At 51.8% G+C, this 23,222-nt stretch overlaps 1 protein-coding gene across 3 annotated transcripts in view; it reads left to right on the forward strand.

Annotated features, from left to right (window-relative positions):
* Window positions 1-23,222, forward strand: part of LAMA5 (laminin subunit alpha 5) — an 89,635-nt gene that overhangs the window by 43,777 nt on the left and 22,636 nt on the right. Inside the window, exons 7-30 of one of the 3 annotated variants that reach the window (XM_059862387.1) lie at window positions 4,529-4,644; window positions 5,894-6,012; window positions 6,787-6,877; window positions 7,016-7,150; window positions 7,547-7,609; window positions 8,750-8,890; window positions 9,246-9,383; window positions 9,613-9,747; window positions 10,212-10,346; window positions 11,756-11,893; window positions 12,057-12,109; window positions 12,279-12,378; window positions 12,879-12,931; window positions 13,336-13,441; window positions 14,261-14,360; window positions 14,522-14,678; window positions 16,305-16,443; window positions 19,201-19,343; window positions 19,437-19,543; window positions 20,230-20,383; window positions 20,862-21,022; window positions 21,522-21,630; window positions 22,135-22,232; window positions 22,734-22,935. In XM_059862387.1, the coding sequence (XP_059718370.1) occupies window positions 4,529-4,644; window positions 5,894-6,012; window positions 6,787-6,877; window positions 7,016-7,150; window positions 7,547-7,609; window positions 8,750-8,890; window positions 9,246-9,383; window positions 9,613-9,747; window positions 10,212-10,346; window positions 11,756-11,893; window positions 12,057-12,109; window positions 12,279-12,378; window positions 12,879-12,931; window positions 13,336-13,441; window positions 14,261-14,360; window positions 14,522-14,678; window positions 16,305-16,443; window positions 19,201-19,343; window positions 19,437-19,543; window positions 20,230-20,383; window positions 20,862-21,022; window positions 21,522-21,630; window positions 22,135-22,232; window positions 22,734-22,935 (2,893 nt within the window). Of the gene's footprint in view, window positions 1-4,528; window positions 4,645-5,893; window positions 6,013-6,786; window positions 6,878-7,015; window positions 7,151-7,546; window positions 7,610-8,749; window positions 8,891-9,245; window positions 9,384-9,612; window positions 9,748-10,211; window positions 10,347-11,755; window positions 11,894-12,056; window positions 12,110-12,278; window positions 12,379-12,878; window positions 12,932-13,335; window positions 13,442-14,260; window positions 14,361-14,521; window positions 14,679-16,304; window positions 16,444-16,714; window positions 16,845-19,200; window positions 19,344-19,436; window positions 19,544-20,229; window positions 20,384-20,861; window positions 21,023-21,521; window positions 21,631-22,134; window positions 22,233-22,733; window positions 22,936-23,222 lie in introns of all 3 variants that reach the window. The other 2 variants (XM_059862388.1, XM_059862389.1) reach the window with 2 other exon arrangements.

Raw genomic sequence — 23,222 nt, forward strand, 5'->3', positions numbered from 1 at the left:
CTCTCTGGTCAAGTTTCCCTGTCCACAACTTTGCCATCCCACTGGAGCAGAGTGTGAGAATGAGAAGGAGGGATAGATGTAGAGCAGAGAGGTTTCCCATCAAAGTCCTGGGATCATTTCTGATCTTGAGCAGAGGAGTCTCTTGCTTCCCATGTGGCTTCTTAAGCATTGGGGCAGTGCTCTCATAAGTAGATGGTCTCCCATGAAACCAGAGGCTGCTTCCCATTTCTGCTCATAAGAACCATAGATTGGTTGTGTACGTATCTGAACAACTCTTTGCAAAAGAACAAGAGTGTGTAAAGAAGTTACATTTTGGCTAATGGAACTTCCCATCTGCCTTGACAACTTGGAATGCCAAAGAGCTGCTTCAGACCATGGAAGTGTTGCTGTTAGCCATCTGTCTGCAGCTTGAATGTTGCCTTTATGAAAGGGGTGGGTAAATTCAGCTGGATGAGAGGAACTTGTATTTCTTTCTCATCAGGATCATGTAGAACTTTTGGTTCATCTAAAATAAAATTCCAGTGAGTCCCAGCCAAGGTTAAAGCTGTTAAGTATTAAAACAAAGATGTATTGGTAAGCAAACCTGACTGAGTGTGCCAAACTGTCTGACAAAAGAAAGTTCATAAATATTTGAAGGTACAGTTCTTGTTTTTTAGACATTGGTGTTGCTGGATGCAACGTGCACCTGTGTGCTGGGACTAAAGATTTCATGGGGACAAGATACTTTAACATGGAAATGCCAGGACCTTTCTTGGGTGTATCAATGGCTTGGCTCTCCAAGAAGGGAGGGAAGGTTGAACAAGGAGAGAGATGTTGGATATCCTTGTTCAGTGCCACTTCTGCTTGCAACCATCTCTGTCTCCCGAAATTCCTCTCCTCTGCTCTCATTTTGGATGCATTTGGCATCCTCACTCTTGGCCTCAGCCTGTTGTCTGATGTTGCAGCACATGTTGGTAAGCAGCTGTTGCATTTCACCCAGGGCAGGCCACGCTGGCCTGAGGGAGGAAACATTTCCTACTTGTGTACTTTGTACAGTCAGAACATAACAGCTGTAAGTCCTTTGGGATACAGCAGGAAAAAGTGCTGGATAAATAGATCTTCTCATGGCATTGCTGTACCCTTTAGCAAGCCCAGGAGCACAGGCAAGTCAGCAGAAATCTGATCCTTTTGGTTGAGAAAATGAGTAATTGATGAAATGCTGCCATTTTCCAGGCTGTGGGAACAGCTGTGTCCAACCCTCCCACTGGAGTGGGCACTGCTGGGCAGGATCCCAGCCCTCCTGCCCTGACACAGCACAGAGCCAGCTTGGGGATGTCTGTAATGCCTCATCAGCTGGGGCTCAGACACACTGACCCCTTGAGACACAGCCCCAGCTACCAGAAACTCATCACTTCTTCAGCAATCTGTGTGGTGTGCCCCCTGCACATGTCCTGCCTCTTCAGAATCTGGTGTGTGACAGCAGCTGGGCAAGGAAATGCCCCAGACAGGGATGTGGATTGGCCTGGCCCTATTAAAAACCCCACAATCTCAGCCTAGGGGGAGGTCTCTGCTATTAATTTTAACCTTTCTCTTCTGCACATCCCCATGTTTCTTGTGCCTGTTGCTCAGTGAGGCAGGATGAGCACTTTGATAGAGGTGAGGTGAGCTAGAAATCTTGGCAAAGACTTCAGGACGTGATGAGGCATGTCCATGAGCTGACTTCCTGGCCATCAGTGATAACATTTGTGCAACTTTGGAAAGTTTGTGTGAAGTGCCAAGCTACAGAGGCTGCACATCCAGCTCTGTTGAGCTGGTAGCACATGTGAGCCCTGTTTGCAGGGACCTCTGGGCAGGTACAGCCTCCTTAAGGCTCCCTGCACTTCTCACAGCTTTCTCTCTTTGCCCTGAGCTGGAATGGGCTGAGTGAAGCAGAGGGCAGGGATGTTCTCCTGCCTAAAGGTGAGCACCAGCAGGACGAGGCACAACCCTTTCTCCTGGCAATCCCTTGGAGCAGGGAGATCAGAATCATCAGGAACCTGGCTTGGAGAGCCCAGACAGGAGTTGTGTGCTGACAGCCTGAGTGAGCTCAGGAGAGCCCTACAAGGGTTCTGCATCTGCCTGATAAGAGCAGCTGTTTCTGTGGCTTCACTGCCCTGTCACAGATGGCACAAGCAGCAGAGGAGACAGCCAGGCTCCTTCTGTGCCTGATGCTAGAGGTAACCACCAAGACAGCAGCAGCCTGGCTGGTCAGAAGCACATCCACAGATAAAGGATGCTGTCCCACTGCTGCATCCTGAACTTTGGCTTCCCCTTTCCCTTTTGGAAGGCAAAGCACCATGTGTGCCAACAGATCTGTGCCATCTGTCAGTCTCTTTTTGCAGGTGTTTTTTTCTCCATACAGTCAGAAACAGAGCAAGGGGCTTTTTTTCCCTTGATTGTGCTCCTCAGATGTCCCAGCCAAATCCAGATGCTGTAGTGTTTGTGCTGCTCACAGTTCTGCCACAGCTGCTCACTGGAAACTGTTTAGTCTCTGCTGTTGAGCACCAATTCCAGCAGGAGTACTGCGGTTTCATTTCTTACAGAGGATGACCAGCAAATATGTGCTGTGTGGACACAGCCGCTCCCTCTTCTCCCTTGTATATACTCAGTCAGTGAAACATGTAAATATTGTGGTTTATGCACATTTGTCTGTAATTCATTAGCAGCACAGACTCGGCACAAGGTGCAGTGAAGCTGTAATAGCTGAGCTCTCTCAGAGGTCATCGCCAACTCTGGACAGCAGAGACTAAATAAATACCTCCTTCTCCCTCTGAAATGAGCATCTTTACTCATGCAGTGCTATCTTCTTGCATTCTGGGAACTGAACCAGTTCTTTTTCTTGAGCCTTAAGGAGCCTGGGGTGTGTGGCTGGAGCCACGTTCTCCAGTCAGGGATATTAACACTGCTCAGCAGTGTAATAAGTTCCCTGACTCAGTGACCATCTTTCTCCACACACATGTTTATGGATCTTAATCTTGATCTCCAGCTGCTGCTGTGGAAAAAACAATAAAATTTAGTTTCCTTGACAGTGCTGAGTGCTGGTCAGCCAGGTGAGAGGTCTGTGGGTGGTTGCATTCCGGGGACACGGCCAAGGTTTGCCTCTCATTGAGACTCCCCCGTGGGTCTGCAAAACACTTGAAGAACAAAGTTCCTAGTGGATGTTTCAGGGCTGTTTTTTGCCACTTAAGCTCCAGCCAGGGGTTCAGTTTCATACCTGGACTCTGCCAGCTGCAGGCCAGCCTGTGAATGTGGCAGGGATGGGGCATGGTGAGTGCTGGAGAACTGACTGCAGCCCAGTGTCCCGTGGCATCTGCAAGGGAAGGGCTGGGAGCAGCACTGGCACCTTCTGCCTCTCAACCCCTCTGCCTGAAGCAAACATGCTGAGTGTGGATCCTGCTTGCATTCCCCAAAACTTTCAGATCATCCCATTATTTTCATTAAAATGAGGTCACTTGTGCTGCTGCCTCTATCTGACAATTCACTATACATAGACTTGCAGGTCCCACATCTTAAAATTACATGTAGGTGGAAGCTGTGGTACTCAGCTCACTGCAGAGTGTCTGCACTCCTACACTTCACCCTGAATGACTGCTCCTTTTGTTTCTAACGTTTTAAAAGAATTACATTTATTTTTAAACACACTGCTTTTGAATGGAAAAGCATTGGAGGAGGGAGAGATGGGAGTGGCAGGCTGGCCCTGAGGGGAAATGAGTAATTGCACAGATAAAAGCTGGAACATGCTGTATTATCCATAAGTCTAATACAACAGAAAGCATTTGTGTTGGATGGGAATGGCCCTGTGCTAAGTGGAGGCTTTGGGGCTGATGTCACTGACGTTAATGAATCACCCTGGAGTGGGGCAGGGACGAGATCCATCGGGTGCCTGTCGAGATTCCTTTACCCAGCACAGCCCTGCCTGGAAAGCAGGAGTGCAGTGTACAGGGAGCGTGGAGTCAGCATCTACTGAAACCCTTAATTCAAATTTCATGCTCTCTTCCCTGCAGCACAGGTGTCCCTGGAGGAATAGGCAGCACCTGTGTGGCCCCATCCCTCTCCAAGCTCTGGGCTATCATTTTTTCCTTTCATGCTGCTCCTGCACAGTGGTGGGGACATCTTTGTGTTCCTGCACTCTCTCAGATAATCAGCTTCAGCTCCAACCATTTCACATTTTATTCTCTGCAGAGCTGGCTAGGCAGCGGCAGATTTTTCTCTTATCCTTGTCTCCCTGTGAAGAAAAAGAATTATTGTGGAGGAGAAGAAAGGGAGAGAATGCAGCTGGAATAGCAAAGTTTGGCTCAGAAAAAAAATTAATCAGTTAGAAAGTTGGAAAAAAAAAAGCCTTGGAAGCCTCCTTTCCAGAATATTGGGATTAGAATATATATTGGGATACCACTTGTCCGTGTACCGGATGATCGACAGCGATACACAGCAGGGTCACACTGCAGCTCTCCATCCCACTCATCCCTGTCATCACCCCAACCTTGTGTGTGCCCTGTTCCTGTCCCTGCAGGCTGCAGTGTGACTGCCAGCACAACACCTGTGGTGGCTCCTGTGACCGCTGCTGCCCCGGCTACCACCAGTTCCCCTGGAAGCCTGCCACCGCCGACAGCGCCAACGAGTGCCAGCGTGAGTGGGGCTGGGGCCCGTTTGCAGACAGCCCCCACGGGGGCAGAGATGAGTGACTCTGACTCCGTGTTCTTAGAAGGCTAATTTATTATTTTATATTATATTATGTTAAAGAATGGAGGAAGGATACAGACAGAAGGCTTACAAGACTGATAATGAAAACTCGTGACTCTCTCTTCCAGCGTCCTGGCACAGCTGGCTGTGATTGGTCATTAAGTAGAAACAATTCACATAAAACCAATCAAACAACCACCTGTTGGATAAACAATCTCCAGACCACATTCCAAAGCAGCAAAACACAGGAGAAGCAATCAGATAGTTACTGTTTTCATTTTTCTCTGAGGCTTCTCAGCTTCCCAGGAGAAGAAATCCTGGCGAAGGGATTTTTCAGAAAATATGATGGTAACAGGGCTGGGCTTTCCCTTCTGCCAGGCACAGCCCCATGCCCTGCTGCAGGGCAGCTGCTCACTGCACTGCTGGGGCTGGTGCTGAGTGGGACTGGGTGAGCTGGGGGCAGTGACACAGCAGGGAGGGCTCTGCACAGCAGGTGTTGGTGCTCAGGTGAGGCTCACGCAGGGAGGTCTCCGAGGTCCGTGTGGGACTTTGGCTCTGCTTGCCTTCTAATTCCTCCAGTGTGTCCAAGGGTTCGTGCAGGCGAGTCTTGTTGCTCAATTCTGTCTGCAAGATGAATTAGGTTTGGGTGTGTTTACATTCAGGACATCTTTGTGTGTCTAGAGAAACCTTTGGTCAGTGCTGACAGTGGAATTTCTGCTGCACTGGGAGCGCAGAGCTGCACCACATGGTGTCTTAGAAACACAGGGTGGCAGAGGATCTTAAATCCTGGGCGTTTCTAAAGCCCCCTCACCTGGTGCTGGGTTTTACAGCTCACCTCTTTCCAGGGTGGGATAAAAGAGGCAAGAATGTTGCTCTCCAAACCAGGCTAGTCGAGGCCCCACAGTGTGGTGATTTTTCTGTCTCGTCCATACACGCCTGCACATACTTTACTTGTGATTTTGTGCCCGCTGCACTCTCCAGACTTTGTGAAGGAGTTGCTGCTTCTGTGCTTTTGAACTGAAAGACTTCAGAGAGCTTGGGAGATCATGTAATCCCCCAGATGTATTCAGGCATCTTTTCTCATGGGAAAGCAACCCATCAGACCCAGGAGGGAGAGTTGACATCTTGAGATGCAGCTGCTGACTGAAGGAGCTCTGAGGGCGGGTGGTTCAACTCTCCTCTCTTTGTGTTCCAGCCTGCAATTGCAATGGCCATGCCTATGACTGCTACTACGACCCGGAGGTGGACCGACACAAAGCCAGCAGGAGTCGTGAGGACAAGTTTGAAGGGGGAGGTGTTTGTATTGACTGCCAGGTAGGCCTGAAGAGCTTCTCTGGAAAAGGCTGTTGTAAACGTTTGTGTTTGTTTCTGCTGTCAGCCTGGAGTTCAGCCTCCTGGGACCTCTCCACCAAGTCACTCTGTTATCTAAATTAGGTCTCTGCCTGGAAATTTAGTCTCTTTGCTGTGGATTAAAGGAGTGTGTACCAGTAATGAGAACAGCACTTGGGTTTCTAGCTGTTAGTACCCTGGTAGTACCACTACCTCCTAAAGCTTTAGTTTGCTGAGACACCAGAATTGGGAGGGACAGATTGCTACTGTAGGGATTACGTTGTGTTCACGATGCTCTGGCATCTCCCTGGATGTCTCTGCCCACCAAAATGCCAGTCTTCAGTCTCTGTGAAAGTGGAAAAGTAGCTCTTCCTTTCCCAAGGTGATGGTAACTGTGACTCGATTAATTCATGCACTAGCATGAAACTTCTGGCTGTGCTTCCTTGCTGGGAGGAAACAGGTTGCTCCCATCCTTCAAGCACAAAATGGTCAGGAGATTTTACCATCTGAAAGAAGTGAAATGGGCTCAAGGTCAGATATGAACCTGAAACTCACACTGTGTTTATGGGAGGATACAGTTGGCAGGAAGTGCTTTGTTCCCAAGTTGGTTTATGTGGAATTTTGAGCAGATTTGGGTCTTCGTGTGCTGCTGCTCCTGAGCTGCTTCCTCTGTAACCTGGAGCTGTTAGTAAATCTGGCAGATGAATGTGAATCCTGCAGGCAGAGGAGCTGATGCCTCTCCAACCCACTGTCTTTCAGCATCACACCACTGGCATTAATTGTGAGAGGTGCATCCCTGGCTACTATCGATCCCCCGACCACCCCATCGACTCTCCTTACATTTGCTACCGTGAGTGTGAACTGCTCTGCAGTGACATCCTGCTGGCCTGGGTGACACTGGGCAGGGCGCTCTGGAGGGTTGGGCTGGGAGGTTTTGCTGCTGTAGGCAGTCTGAGCCTCACTCAGTGACACTTGTCCCTCTCTGCAGGCTGTAACTGTGAGTCTGACTTCACCGATGGCACCTGCGAGGACCTCACCGGGCGCTGCTACTGCAAACCCAACTACACTGGGGAGCACTGCCACGCCTGTGCCGAGGGCTACCTCAACTTCCCCCACTGCTACCGTGAGTGGGGCTGCACAGCTGGGAGCTCTGGGAAGGGCCAGCAGCTCCAGTTCTGGCTCTTGGGGTGTCCTTTCCCCATGCCACGTGGCACTCCTGTGCCAGGAGGAGTTCTTTCAGGTCCACATTTGGCTTAGGTGGGAGCTGTAGCTGAGCTGAGCTGCTCTGAACACAGAGTCAACAGGAGCTTCCCATTTGGCTGGAGTTTCATCTCCCACTTTCTTGTGAAAGACAGGCTAAAAAGAGCTGTAATGGTTTGATGTTTAGTGGGACATCTGTGCTTTGTTCCGTGTTCCACATTTTTGTTCAGCCTGTTCGGCTTTGGGACTGTCAAGTCCCTGATATTCCATCAGGATTTTTCTGTGTGCTGATATGTCCAATGTGTCTTTCTCTGCACAGCCATTCCAGCTTTCTCTCACAACAGTACTGGAGAACAAGTGCTTCCTGCAGGACAGATAATAAGTAAGCAGTGCAATTTTCCTTGGTACTTTGGCAATGCTGTCATTTCTGTTATACCTCCCATCCAATGCAAGATCAGGTCTTCAGCTAACTGGGCACATATGTTGTATGGGGCAGCCCTGAGTGGTTTTAAGAGAGTATGACCAGCAGCTGAGCTGGAGGGAAAGGTAGTTTTATGATCCCCTTTTTACAGATGTGGAAGCTCTAGGCTGGAGTGACAGTGTGATTTTTTTCTGGGGTCCAGGCCATGTGGGGATGTCCCTTCTGCCCTCCCTGTGAGGAACCTCCCCCAAAGGTCATGGAGGGGCTGTGGCTGAGCTGGGACTTCTGCTGTGGGCACCTCTGAAGGGTCATGCACAGGCAGCCACTCGCTTCCTCTGTTGTTTAGAAAGCTCATCCATGCTCTCATCCCTGCTCCCCTCCACCTCCCTCCTCTCTCATGCTCACTCCTCTTGGTTCATCTACTCCCTTTGTGCTTTTTTCTGTCTCTTTTCCCACCAAATCCTCCCCTGTCTCATGCTCCCCAGCACACTCCAGATAACCTTTTCCTTCCTTCTGATATTCTGAAGTCCGTATCTTCCAGACAGGTTTTTTCCTTTCCTGAGCTGGAATTTCTCACTTCCCTTCTCCTTTCCTCACCTCCCCCTCCCTCTGGTTTTTGGATGATGTTTGTCCTTGCCTCTCCCAGCCCAGCACCCCACACCACTGCTGTTGGTGACAGCAGGGCTGGCTCAGAGCCTTGGCACTGCCTGCCTGGAACACCCTGCCCTGGAAGAGGGCAGGTCTCGGGTGCAGCTGAGCATGGAGTGACCAGAGAGAAAGCCCAGAGTTCACCCTGATTAGCCCAAGGCTGTGGTTATTCCCACACAACACTGACTCAGCTCTGCCTGGGCTTGTGGAAGCAGCATTTGCCTGCCCTGTGTGTTGCCCTGCTGCCCACCCTGCCCCTTCACAGCAGCGTGGTGCTGAGCCCTCCCAGCCACCCCGGGAGCCAGGCGTGGGTGGTTAAAACATTCTTATCTGATAGGAAGGGTATGGAAGCAAATGCCTGAGCATTTGAGCTGCCTCAGGGCAACTCCTGCTGTGTCCTTGTGGGACCTCAGAGCTGGACTGACAGCCGTGTGTGTTGTGTGTCCCATCCAGACTGCGACTGCTACGCGGGTGGGACAGAAGGCAACGCCTGTCGGAAGGACCCCCGGGTGGGGGTGTGTGTGTGCAAGCCCAACTTCCAGGGCACACACTGTGACCAGTGTGCCCCAGGCCACTACGGGCCCAGCTGCCAGCGTGAGTACCCGGCGGGCAGCGTCCCTAAGCTCACCCTGCTGGGCTTCTTCTTGTTCCCCACCCGTGCTGGGGAGGAGGAATTCCACAGCTCTACTTCCAAGTGATAAATTCCCATGACTTCTGCACTTTTGCTGTTGTTTTCCACCCAGCCCTGACCCTCCAGCATCCTCCCAAGCTGTGGGGGACTCTGGAGGAATTCGCTATGGGCCAGGCATGCTTGCTGTCAGCTCTGTTCCCCATGCTTTCTCCAGCAACTGCTCTTCTACCCCAGAGGAACAGATGCTTTGGTTCCTTTCCTGGGAAGGCTAAGGACAAAAAATCCTGCTGATTTACTGTTGCCCTTGTTGCTTTGCAGCCTGCCAGTGCTCTGGCCCTGGTCAGTACGATGGCACCTGTGACAGCGACACAGGGCAGTGTCTGTGCCGGACAGGCTTTGAAGGGCACTCGTGTGACCAGTGTGCTCCAGGCTACTTCAACTACCCTCTGTGCCAGTGTGAGTATCTGTCCTTCACAGACCTGGGTGGGGACACAGCCAGAGTCCTCTGGCAGGGGACTGAAGGGCTGGAAGGGGGTTTTGGAGAATATGTGCCATGGGCAGAGACTGATGGTGTGAATGCTTAGAGCAGCACCTGATGCCTGTCTGAGAACTCCAGGAAAAAGGCATTTTGCCGTGAGTTCTGCCCCATACTCCCAGCTCAGGAGGTGGTTTCTGTGTGTTGCAGTGTGTGGCTGCAGTGCTGTGGGGACGCTGCCAGGAGGCTGTGACTCTGCTGGGAATTGTTTCTGCAGAGCTGAGTTTGCTGGGCCGCGCTGTGATCAGTGCAGCCCTGGCTACCACTCCTACCCCCACTGCTATGGTAAGCACCTGAACCTTCAGCTCCTGCTGCTCTAAAAGACATAGCTCTTCTTGCAAGACTTTGGTGTTTCTCAGTATCAAATCTGTGTGGTTTGTACTGTGAATTTGGCAGGCTTGTTTTGGGGGTCATGGATCATAGCAAAGCCTGGAAGACAAAGCAGTTTTTATCAGTCACTCTTCCTCATCACAACCCTGCTGTGACCTGGTGTCTCAGCTTATGCCCTTTTTGCGTGTGTCATTTTAGAGCATTAGCCTACTAAACTGCTGGGGAACACTGAATGGGCTGTAAAGACCCCTCAGTGCATTTTCCTGGTATGGTTGTGAAAATACTGCAAAATTTACCAAGGGATTAAGAAATTAGTATTTTCTGATGGAAGTGGCTGATTCCTGGGGGTCTGAATGATGCTTCAGACCAGCAGTGCTTGGCCACAGACCACAGGGATCATCAGAGTCCTGCTCTTACAGCTTGCTCCTGCGATTCCCGGGGTGCAGTGGACAACAACTGCAGCCCAGCGGGGCAGTGCCGATGCCACGGGAACTTTGCAGGACACACCTGCAACCAGTGTGCCCTGGGCTTCTATGGATTCCCCAGCTGCACACGTGAGTAACACCTCGCTGCTCTCTACAAACACTGAGAGGAGGCTGTAGCCAGACCGAGGTCAGTCTCTTCTGCCAAGTAACTAGACAAGAGGAGATGGCCCCATGTTGCACCCTGAGAGGTTTAGGTTGGGTATTAAGAAAAATTTCTTCACCAAAAGTTGTCAAGTATTGACACAGGCTGCCCAGGGCAGCGGTGGAGTCTCCATCATTGGGAGGCTTTAAAAATTGTGTGGATGGTGGCACTTGGGGACATGGTTTGGTGGTGGGCTTGGCAGTGCTGGGGGAACAGTTGGGTGATGATCTTAAGGTCTTCAACCTTAATGATTCTCTGCTCCCATCCATTTCTCTGGGCACTGCATCGCTCCTGGACTATTGCTGCTGGTGCCTGTGGCAGGTGCCTGCAGCCCCAAATCCTCTGACCAGCCCTCCCCAGCTCTGAGCAGAGTGTCCCCACCTCCCTCCCTGTCAGCAGTCCCGACTAGAAGCCAGATGTACTCTTATGTCTCCCAGCAAGAATTTACTGCTCATTAAAAAGTAATCCGTGATACAATTTCCGTGAAGCAACAAAAGAGCATCATCACCCTCTTGCACAGTACTAAATGTGGACTCCTGAGCCTTGCCAGCTGGCAGAACTCTCCTCCCAAATGCTGATGCCGGCAGTATGCCTTTGAAGAGGATGGAGGCAGAGATGAAATGGTCTCACAGGAGTTCAGTAGTCACTTTTTTTTGGTCTCATAAAGCCATAGCCAGATTGCAGAGCTGTAGAAGACCCACAGCAAGGAAAGAAAAGAACCACCTGATTTTTATATTTTCCTAAAATCTATTGTTTCCTGAGCAGTCTTTAGCTGTTAGCCAGTGTGGGGGTGTCAGCCTAGAATGTCTCCTTTGGCAGGGGTTTGAGGTGTTCTGGCTGGGCAAGGAAGGCATGGGCAGCTCCCTGGCAGCTTGCTGACCTTTCCTGTGATAGGGCAGTGGCATCTCTGTGCATTCATGGGCAGCAGGTCGTGCAGAAGCTGTGGAGCCATTGCCCTGCCCTCACCCTGCTGCCCACATCCAGCATCCACAGGGCAGACCCTGATGGCCAAATGCTGCTCGGAGTGTTTTGGATTTTGTAGGGTCTGCTATGTCACTGCAACTGACCTTTGGGGGATGAGATCACACCCCTTCTCCTCAACCAAAACTCTTCCCTGCCTCTGAAATACACATAAATGCATGTGAATGGCTGTGATAAACATTGAGACTTCTGTTGTTTTTCCTAAAAGTTGGGGCGGTTTTAACCAAAAGCAAAGAATGAGAATTTTATTTATAATCCATGTCTGGCCGCTTTGGGTGAAGGTCAGGCAGACAAAAGAGGCTGTTGCTGGGAAGCCCTGAATGCCCCTCCAGCAGCTCTCTCCCCTCTCTTGCAGCTTGCCAGTGCTCCCGGGAGGGGTCCCTGCATGGCACCTGTGAGCAGGACACGGGGCAGTGCAGCTGCCGGCCCGGGGTGACGGGGCTGCGCTGTGACAGCTGCGAGCCTGGCGCCTACGGCTTCCCCCACTGCCAAGGTAGCCCCTTGTCCCTCATCTCTGCCACACTCCAGTCTCTTGGGTGCTGGTAAATGCATTTAGCATCCCCCAAAAGCTTTGCAAGGGGACAAATAAACCCAGTTAGGGGCAGCTAAGGGGTGGGCTAGTGCTATAAATCTGTTCTTCTACCTCTCTTTTCTAGTGGGCTCCTGTAACCCAGCTGGGTTGGAGACTGCAGATCCCTCGCTGGCCCCAGTGAGTATGAAATGAACCTACCACAACCCCTGCAGGTCATTCTCTATGGTCTGCTTTATCTCCTTTTGGACCAAGTCCTTCCTTAAGCTCAGCCAGAGCAGCAGACCCCACTTTCAACCACTGTGCTGCAAATTCTCACTTGCTCTTTTTTCCCCCTGCCTTTCCCCAGGGCTCCTGTGCATGTCGAGCATACGTGGAAGGCCCAGCTTGTGACAGATGCAAACCTGGATACTGGAACCTGACTCCAGAGAACCCCTATGGCTGCCTGAGTAAGGAAATGGCATTTGCACAGCCCACAAAAGTCCCCTCCATGGTGCAGGAGCCAAACCCAAGCCAGTGAGCACCATCACTGGAGGATTGGAAGTGATGGCCTTCCTTCCATCCTCACCCAGAAGTGATGTGTCAGAGCTGGAGTCCTCTGGGTGACCCTCATGTGGAAAGGGGAAAGGCCAGAGCCTGGAGCTTTTTGCTTGGGATGAAACATAGGGCTCATACAATGAGTTATGCCATTCTCAGCCCTCCCCGCAGACACCTGATTTTTCATGGCCAAATATGCAGAAAAGGCAAATGTCTTTGGTAGCTGTGTCCTTAACAGTAGCTGTCCAAAATGAAATCTGAGCCCTTGTGCAGGGCTACCTTCTACTTGACCAGTTCCTGGCTCCTCTTACCCCAATCACTGTCTTGTGGTGTGGTGGGTGCTGACCCCATCAGGTTTCTTCTCAGGGGCTGATTGACCTTCTGGCTTTCTTGTTCATCTCCCTCTCCTCAGGCTGCAAGTGTGACACCAAGGGCACCATCAGTGGAATCACAGAGTGCCGGCAGGTGGGTTTGTTCTCTGCTTCCAGGCTCCTCTGAGTGTGCTGTGTTGGGAGTGTTCAGCTCTGTCTATCCCAGCAGCTGCTGGAGAGGCCCCAACTGAGCTCTCAGCTCTTGCACCACAATCTGGGCTTGCATGAGAATGTGGGATTAAGACCTGTCATAAATTAGGCACCTAAATATTTCTGTGTCTGTCCCAGGATGCCTGGATTTTTGTTTGCCTGCATTGTTGGGTAATTTAAGTTATCTGGCCCTTATCTGGCCCACCCACGCGCAGGAAGCCGTGTAGAGCATGAATCTCAATCTGCTGCTTCTGCAGTGTCTCAGACCAGAACCCAAATAACTGAGGAACAGCTTAGCCATGACAAGCAACAGGAAGGAATGTGTTTCCATGCCTGCTTCTCTCCCAGGGTGATGGGCAGTGTTTCTGCAAAGCCAACGTGTGTGGGAAGCTCTGCTCGGCCTGCAAGGATGGCTACTTCAACATGGAGAATGCAAATTACTTTGGCTGCCAAGGTGAGCCCTTCTGTGAGGTGTTTGGGGAGCGAGGGGGCCACAAGAACTGACCCCATTGCACAGACTGACTGGTTGGGGACCTTGGAGAAAAGGGGCAGGAGATGTCCTACCTTCTGTTTTGGGTCATCATTTTTGGGGTGATGCAGTTAAGTGTTTAAGGGTACAGTGGCAGTGCTGGGTTGATGGTTGGAATTCAATGATCTTTTTGTCTCTTCCAACCGTGGTTCTGTGATTCTATACCACAGCCCAGAGCATGGGCTGGGAATTACTGTGGCTCTGGAGACCTGAGGTTGTGCTTTTCCACTATTGAGCACAGGTCTGTCAGGCTGGGGAGCAAACAGCCAGGTGAGATTCCCCCTTTGGGTACCAGAAACCGGTGTGTTTGAACCACTGGTCACATCCTTGCAGCAATGCCCCTTCCTCCTGCTGGGAGAGGATGGGCACGGAAACACTCTGTACCATGTCCGTGGGAAGAGGTGAAGGAGGAGATCCCACTCTCCCCCGTGTCCATGGGAAGAGGTGAAGGAGGAGATGGGCTGCTCAGAGCCATCCCACGCAGTGCTGGCAGGGCTGATGGCAGGACTGCAGCTCCTGTCCGTGAGGGTTTGCAGACCTTGTTCCATCAGCCGCCTGGAAATAGCTCCGCGCTGAGGTGGAAGAAGAGCCCATCCAAGTGGGGCCGGGGCCAAATATGAAAACGGATACAATGGAATAAAAATAGTGGCCCCAGGCTCCCCGCCCGCTGGGGATGTGCCTTTGATTAGCGACCAGGAGCTCGTTAGCACGGCGGGAATGTAAACAGGCGCTTCCTGCCCGCAGGCTGCCGGTGCGACGTCGGCGGGGCCCTGGGGCCGTCCTGCGAGGCGCGGAGCGGAGCCTGTCGCTGCCGGCAGAGCACACGCGGTCCCACCTGCACACAGTAAGCTGCACCTTGGCATGCCCTGCCTCCCACGGTGTCCTCTGCCACCACGGGGATGGGGACCTCATCGCCCGGGCTGCTGTCACATCAGCCTGGCGGAGGTGACCTCTGCTGCTCCCTCCGATAGCCCCGCAGGTGACGATGCTCTCTCTCTTCCCCAGACCAGCACGGGATCATTATTTCCCTGACCTTCACCACTTGAAATTCGAGCTGGAGGATGGCACCACGCCGTCGGGCCGGGCTGTGCGCTTTGGCTACAACCCCTTGGAGTTTGAGGGCTTCAGCTGGCGAGGCTATGCACAGATGTCCTCCATCCAGGTACGCTGGTGGCTGCAGCCCAGCCCGGCTTCCCATGGGGAGGATGTGGCTGGTGGAGGGATGATGTGCTTTTGGCACACATCTCTCACCCCAAGTGCTCCTGAAACCCCCCAAGTCACAGGATGGCCAACATAAACAACACAGTGTATATATAGCCTGTTTGTGCAGATACTTCCTGTAGTGCTGGGGGTGGCATAGACTGATGAGGGGAAAGATCCTAAACTGGGAATCCCGTGACATCCTAATCTATTTAGACAAAGGTGGCAGCATGGTGATTACTTACAGGGATGTCTATAAACACTGTCTCTCCGTTTCCTTGTTCCTCTTTCAACTGGCTCTGCTCTTTCCTATAAGTCTGCATAACCTTTCCTCCCCTTTCCAAAAATAAGTATCTCCTCCTCAGCTGCCATGTTCAGCTTGGACCTCTTGTTACCCTTCAGCCTTTGCCCTTGCTGTTAGCTGATTTGCTGTAACAATGGTTTATGCTAACCTGGAGTTGTGTAAGCCCTAGAAGTGAAGCTGTTTCTTCTCTTGACTCTTCTTCTCTCCTTGGTGGTTTCTTCTGCATGGCCTCTGCAAAGTGTGTGCACGTGTGGGGATGGAGTACAGGGCAGTGATTCTCTGACAGTCTTGTTCCATGTAAGATGCTCCTTACTCTGGTGCATGTACTTTCAGTTTTCTTCACGTTTTTGGGCTTAGGTGAAATAACAGAGGGACTGTTTCCCACTGAGTTTTAGGTAGGAGCTAAGCAGTGAATTACTGTGGGGCTCCCTTAAGAAAATCCCAGGCTTAAAGCTTAAGGATGGAGCCCATGCTCAAGCTCATAGCTGCAGTGCTGCACACAGCATGGGTGTTTGAGCTAGAAAGGGACCTTGATAGAAGGGCTGACATGTGGCTATTGGCTGTCAGGTCTCACCTGTAAATTTGTTACCATAAAAACCCTTCCAGTTTGCTCTCCATGGGAAGATGGTGTGTAACTGGAGCTTTGGAGAGCACAGCCCTCATTAGAAGTCTCCCTGGGCAGGAGGTTATTTAAGACTAGGATCTCTTTGGAATGGGTCAGACTTGAGCATCTCTTTAGCCGGGCTCTTGTCCAGGCAGGGGGAGAGCAGATGTGCCATCAGTTGTATGGTCCATTAGCCCTGCTGGTCCTTAGCACTGCACATTGCTGAGGAAGAGGCACCAGCTCAATTCCCAGCCTGTTCTGTAGGCAGCTGGGCAGAGTCCCAGAAATAGAAGGGCAGGAGTTTGGTACCTGGTGGCTGGTACCAGCGCGCTGACAACAAAAGCAACAACTTCCCATAACCTTTCCCGTGTAATTGTGTGTGCCCCAGGACAGATGAGCCACCCTGCTGTGCCACAGCATCCTCCAGGTGTGGTCACAGCCTTCCCACCCCCTTCCACAGGCAGGTTGCTCCCTGGGTGGCTGGCCCCAAGTGTCCCCAGAGTGAGGGACAGTGTCACGAGGTGCCATGAGCAGTAGGGTCCGTGTGCTTGTCTCCTCCTCGCGCTGTGGCATGTTGCTTTGGGAGCAGTGAGCCGAGGGCTGTGCTTGGGCTGGCAGTGAGGGTGGTGGAGGTAACTGAAGGTGTGCTCTGCTTCTCTCCCCTTTCTCTCTCCCACCAGCCCAAGGTAGTGGTGACTGTCAATGTGACCTCCCCCGACCTCTTCCGCCTCGTCTTCCGCTACGTCAGCCGGGGGCCCTCCAGTGTGGAAGGGAGGGTCTCGGTCCTTGAGGAAGGAAAGTTTAATGTTTGTGCCAACTGTAAGTGCATTTTTCACTTCTAGACTAACCCAGAGCATCCCACGCTGCGACACTGCTCCTCTGCCCCTTCTCCTGCCCCCAGGTGTGTCCGTCCCGAGTGTGCCCGTGTCAGGCGGCCGGCCAGAGCCGTGCCTAGGCTGGAAGGGAGGGGGAAGAGAGGCAGGCAGGCAGGCAGGTAGGGCAGGCGGGTCAGGCCCTCCCCAGAGCGGGTGGGCACTCAGGAGCTGCCCCCCAGTGATGTGTGCCCCGTGTGCTCTTTTGCTTTTTGCAGAATAAAATCAGAGTCACTGTAGACGTGAAGGAGGCAGAGCTCTATCTGTTCCATGTCATCCTGAGGTATATTAATTCAGGAGGGGCCACTGTGTATGGCAAAATTACAGCTTATCAGCCACGAAGGAGAGGTAAGGATCCCAGACTGCTCTGCTTCCCTGTGCCATCGCCACCTCCTCCCCATCCCAGGCAGCCTTCTGCATCATCCTTTCCAGAAGACGCTTCCATATGGCTTTACCCATTAGTCCTGCTCTCCCAGGTGAAAGGCTGATTTGAGTTTGCAGCCCCCTTTATTTACCAAAGCTGCAGCAAGGTGGGCCCAGCCCTGGGGCTGCACACTGAGGACTGACACAGCCAGGCTGGTGGGAGATAAAGCTGTTGTACAATTCCATACAACCTTTCCAGCACAGGATGAGATCACCCCAGTGCCCCAGGCAAAGCTGAGCTGACTTTCCACAAAAGCAGAATGTGCCAAGAGCTGGGAAGTGGATCCAGTCTTTGGCAGCTGGCTGTGGTTTTATTTACCAGATGCCCTGATGTGGCAGTTCTGCCTTTCCTGTGTGCTTCTCCCAAACCAAGCTGCTGGCTTCACACGTGGTGTGGGGCTTGGAAGGGCTGTGAAATTACACATCTTACTCAGGCATTGCACTCTGGTGCAGTGTCCTCTCATCAAACCATGAGCTGCTGGAGAAGAGCCGCCAAAAGATGTCTGAACAAGCCTGAAAATCTGGACAGCAATTTTTCTGGGAAACAATCTGAGCAAGACTACATGGGAGCACACCTGAGGCCATGGTGGGTGGTTGGTTGGCTGATTTTACCCCTTTGGGTGCCACAGCCACATTGTCCTGCTGAAACTCTTCCTCCAGACCACACATCCACAGCACAAGGCTGTCAACAATAACTACCTGATTTATCAGTGTGGAAGTTCTCTCCTCTGTCTTGAGCTGGCATAGGTTCTGCCTTTGATGTCGTATGCAAGGTTTGAAATGCCAAAATATAATTTTTCTGCCGCCTGTTTTTTTTTTCTTTTTGAGAGGAAAAATGGCTTATTTTTTATGTCCAGTCATATTACACAGCAGAAGAACAAGAAGAGCAGGAGCTGTGGTCATGCTTTAGGATCCCACCAAAGGTCAGGAAGTATTTAACCTGTCCTATCCAAGCAGCAGAGCTCATTTGCCTTAAAAAGGGCTTCACTTTTTGTGCAGAAGCAACGTGATTTTTCTAGTGCTGAAGGCAAGCAGCCAAACTGGTGCCCCAGCAACAGGACAGCAGCATCCTTGGGAGGCTTCAGGAGTGCTGAGCCACCTCATGTCTGGATGGAAAGGGCTTCACGTGGCAAAGAACAAGCAGCCTGGAAAGAAGTTGGAAGATGTGGCTTGCAAAAGGAGAATCCTTTTTCAAGTATGGGATTTTCAGCCTGGTTTCTTCCACTCTGCCTCCAGAAGCCATCTCAGTTGGAGCTGTGTATTGCCTCAAAGGGATCTGAAACTTCAGCCTGCCAGGAAATCTAACCCAGTGCCAGTTCAGAGGAATCTCTTCACTCCTTGAATCCTCACCTCTGCTTCCCATGTGGAAAAATGAGGTCCCAGCCTCAGCTGATGCCAGGCATGTCACAGAGCTACCACACATGGAAAGGGATTATTAACCATCCCAGCAGCAGCAGCACAAGCCCTTGCTTTAGCTTCTGGCCCTGTGTGTTGTGCCTTGATGTCCATGTACCACACCAGGACAGTCAGTGTGCCACATTCTCCACTTCCTTCTCCATCTCTTCCACTCTCCGAGCAGCCATTCCCAGTGAATGCCTCTCACCTGTGCTCTTCAGAAGCTCTTGACCTGCTGGGCAGGCCCACAGTCTGCTTCTAGGGGCTGTACTGTGATGGCATCCATTGATGAGGAGGTTGTGGGACTCAGATGAGCCAAGGGGCTGATCAGCAGCAGCAGGATTCCATGCTGTTGCACCCATTCTGTTCTGTCAGTTTAAAATAACATCTAAATCTCGAGTGCAGAGTCTGTGGTTGGCAGGAAGAAAGGCAGGAGCACACCTTGGGGGCCTGAGAGTTTGCCAGAAGACAGGTATCTTGCCTGTGGAGCTGGGGTCAGAATTTCCCTGAGGAAAAAATGTACCTGGGCAATTCTTTTTGTCTGTCTCACAATTAACTCTTCACAGATGAGTTCTTTCCTTTTCTAGCTGGCAAAACACTCCTTGGCTTGCAACACTCTGTGCTTTGCAGTCTGGGGATGCAGAGCACACTGAGAGAGCTCTGGACTTGCATTAAGGATTGCAGTGATTTATATTTATTTCTCCCATTAGGCTGTTGAGCAGATTGAGAGTGGATGTCTCTGTTCCAGGACAGTGTGGGATTGTGGTGCACCGAGAGAGTGGGAACCTGTCACTGCCCACTGCACCACCGAGCTGCTTCCCTGAGCATAGCCTCCCATGTCCAGCCCCAGTTTTCCATTCACAGCCTCTCATCCCTCCCATTCCAGGTACAGAGCAGACCAAGCAGATTGTCTTTGCTCCCAGCACGGAGCCAGCCTTTGTCACTGTGCCCCAGAACAGCTTCGGGGAGCCCTTCGTGCTCAACCCCAACACCTGGTCTCTGGTTGTTGAAGCACAGGGGGTGCTGCTGGTAAGGCCCTGTGCTCCACCCACCGTGGGGGCTTCAGCAGCTCCCTGGGGACAAGTGTGCCAAGCATAACACCTCTCCCATCTCTCCTCCCAGGACTATCTGGTTTTGCTGCCCAGCTCATACTACGAAGCACCGATCCTGCAGCTGAAGGTCACAGAGCCTTGTGTCTACCAGCCAGCCCCTGAACAAGCCACCCAGAAGTAAGGATCTGCATATCTCTGTGCTGTGTGGGGCTTGCTCAGCTCCTCTTGGCCTGGGGTTTAGGAATATACACGGTCCATACTCAGTGATGCAGTAAAACTGCTCGTAGAGCACTTGGCTGTGGCAAATAAAGCTTGTGGAACCTGCACCAGCCCAGAAAGCCAGCCCATAGATCTCATCCACGGCACAGCCAGTCTGTGTTTTCTCATGGACCCTGTGCTCACCCAGTGACACCACAGCCCACCTCTCTGCTGGGCTGGGTTCCCAGTGCCAGGTTGTGTGTCTCCTCACAAATGGCTGCCATGAGTAGGTTTTGCTGGACTATTAAAATGAACAGAGTCTGGTTGTGTTTGGAGCATCTCAGTGCTGCTTCTTGCCCAGAACCTCTCTGTCCATGTTGGCAAGAAGGCTGGCTGGGCTCTGAACACTGGTTGTCCCATCCACCATAGCAGTGATCCCCCGGATAAAGCCCATTGCAAGGGGAGAAGTTTTTTCTTGTTACTGCTCTCCCTGGTCCTGTAATGCCCAGTCCCTTGCTCCCCACTGCCCAGAGGTGCTCCTTGGCCCTCCTGATAGACCAAAGCCTTCTCCAAACTTGGCTGGGCCCAGGCTGTGTGGGTGCTCTTGACTTTTATAACCATGCTGTAACTTTTGTACTTCACAATTTATTTCTGTGTGTTTCCAGCTGCCTCTTGTACAAGTACCTGTCCCTGGAGGGCTTCCCTGCCGTGCCAGGGGTGGATGCAGTGTGCAGGCTGGACAACAGGCTCCCCAGGCTGTGTCCCACGGAGCAGCTCACCCCCTCCCACCCCCGCATGGCCACCTGCAGTGGCACTGATGTGAGTGGCACTTCTGTTTTGTCCCCCTCCTGGCCACCCTTCCCCCCTCTCTGGGACTTTACCTACACCTTTTTTAAGTATCCATGCCATGTCCCTCATATCTTCACCTCAAAGTTGTGTCTTCCTCCTTGATTTTTTCCCCTGATTTTGCAGCATCTGTGAGGTTTGTTTTGGCATGTTTTGGTCCTTTGCACTGCACCTCATTTCCTCACAGATCATTTTATTGTAGTCACTAAATCTCCCAATTTCCTGGTTTTTGGGTTTTTTTTCTATTGCATTTCATTTGATCATATCTTTACCTACACCAGAGGGGCTTTGCCCCCGTGCAGCTGTGTGCTTGTGTGCCCTGTTCAAGGCACCCAGAGTCTCACCTGTAAAGGTTGGGATTTGATGGGATTTGGTGCGTTGTCCCCTGAGCTGCAGAGGCTGGTTTCTAGCACCCTGCCCACGCTCCCTCAGTCATCCCTCTGTGCTGCAGGTGGAAGTGCAGCTGTCCCTGTCCGTGGCCCAGCCTGGGAAGTTCGTGCTGCTGGTGGAATATGCCAACACCAACGCCCTGCAGAGCGTGGGCATCGCCGTCAGCTCGCCGCGCTCGGCCACGCAGCAGGGCACCTTCACCTTCTACCCCTGTGCCTACAGGTAAGGGCACCTCGGGGCAGAAAGGGTCCAGCTCTCTGCCATGGCAAGGACTTCCCCTCCAGTTGAACTTTTCTGAGTTTATCGCATAAACAAAGCAAGCTTCAGTGTTCTCCACCTAAGCTCTGCATGTCCAGACTCGTTCTAGCTGGACACAGATTTTCCCATCTCAGGGAAGTATGTACCTGCTCTGCCAGGAGATAATCTTGGGCATCTGTTTACAGCTGAATTGTTGGTAGGGACCTTGACTTAGGGAATGACCTCCAGGCAGGTTTATTGGAGACAGGTCAAACCCTGTCTGGCTTCAGATTGCAACCTTTGCAGTAGGAAACAAACGTTTGGGGTGTCCTTGGAAAACTTTGCTCTTGCGAGCAGCCAGAAAAAACATCAAAAGATTTCCAGGGACTTTGTGTAAATCCCCTCAGGACATAGAGCTGGCAGGACAAGAAATGGGTCATGACCCTGTGCGAGGCTGATTTCAAAATGTGTGTTTCTCTTACAGTTTCCTTTGTCGAGGGATTGCTGTGGATTCCCAGAGTCGAATGGCAACCTTTGAACTCACCTCAGAGGCCACTGTTCGTTTCACCTCTGATCTGGCTGATTTCTTCCTGGTAAGGCTCCCTCTGAGGGCAGCTCTGTCAGCAGGTCACAGGGAGGAAAGGCTGGACTGGGACCCAGCCTGTGGAAGGGTTTTCTAGTCCTGTTTGACTTGGATCTCAGATCTTAGTGTGGGTTTTCTAGTCCTGTTTGGACTGGATACGGGATGTTAGTCTGTGTCACAACCAGTCCAAGTGGAGAATGTGGTCAGTGGGGTGTTTTGAAGTAAATCAAGGGGCTGGGAGTGGGGAGGAGATGGGAAGAAGCAGCTGCTCTTGCAGAGGGAGCTCTGTAACAGTGGGGCAGTTCCTTTTTTATCGTGAAAACATTCCTAGTTTAGCCAAGGGTGGAAGAATCCCATCCATTTGTGGAGCTTCTAAATGCCATAAGGCTTGTGCCAAGGAATAAGCAGAGGTGTGAGTGCCATGCATTAGCTGAAGTGCCTGCTGGCTGGTGGGCACAGGCCAGCTGTGGCTCCAGGCTGTCACATAACCTGGTGTCTCTCTCCTGTGTGGCAGCACAAAGTGTACCTGATCCCTGCTGCACAGTTCACCATGGAGCTCATCGAGCCAAAGGTGCACTGCATCAGTGTCCATGGCACCTTCTCATCCAACAGGTGAGAGTCTCAGGTCCCCCTTAGCTTTGGCATCAATGGGACTATTTCCAGAAACATTTGCTTGTCCCACTTCCCTCAGGCTCAGAGACTTTTTTAAGTTCTTGATGAAGAGATGTCCAGCTAGGTGAAGCTCCTTGCTTGTGTCCTCTGAGCACAGACTGGGATCAGACTGATGCTCCTGTGCCTGAGCCCCACTCTGTCTCCTGGAGCAGACATTCAGGTGTGGTCCCAAACAGGCATTCCTGTGCTTGCTCACATACAGCAAGACCCTTGCTGTATCCAAATTTTTGACACTGCTTCAGATAAATATTTGCAGAGGAATTGGCCTGTGCCAGGCTCCTGTTCTTCCTGCTGAGCCCATATCCCAGAGCCCCAGGGGTGCTGGCAGTGAGCTCTCCCTCAGCAGGCAGACCTTGTAATCCACCAGGAGTTACAGGGCACGCTTCCCTCCTCTCTTTCTTTCTGGAGATACTCACATCCTGTTTTCTCCTTGTTTTTCAGCAGCTCCTGTGTCCCTTCAAGGTTCCTGAAGCTTTCTCAGTCAATCATTTTGGAGGGGGCCCAGGCTCTGCCCATTGCCCCAGAGGTGCCCCTGGCTCAGGCTGTCCATGTGGCTCCATCTGGGGTGCCAGTGGAACCTGCTCCTCGTCCTCCCACAGCCATGGACCCCACTGCAGAGCTCATCCTCCTGCAGTCCCCACAGGTAGGGGCACAGGCAAGGGTTGGGCTGGTTTGCTGGTGCTGTGACACTGGACCACTGGGCCAGGGAGAAATATTCCTTACCTATTGATTAATGCTTTATCAATTAGCATGTTCAGAACTTAATCTGAGCTTTAAACTTCTCCCTGAACCTGTAATTTCTGTGGACTCACCTCTCTTGGCTTTATCCAGCCTTATTTGGTTCTCTGGGATCCCAGGAAAAGCTTTTCAGGTGGCAGCATTAGAGGGGGCAGAGTGTGGAGGCATGGGGGGCTTGATTCACTGAATTCT

This window comes from Haemorhous mexicanus, chromosome 18 (assembly GCF_027477595.1).
Source record: "Haemorhous mexicanus isolate bHaeMex1 chromosome 18, bHaeMex1.pri, whole genome shotgun sequence".
NCBI classification, from domain to species: Eukaryota; Metazoa; Chordata; class Aves; order Passeriformes; family Fringillidae; genus Haemorhous; species Haemorhous mexicanus.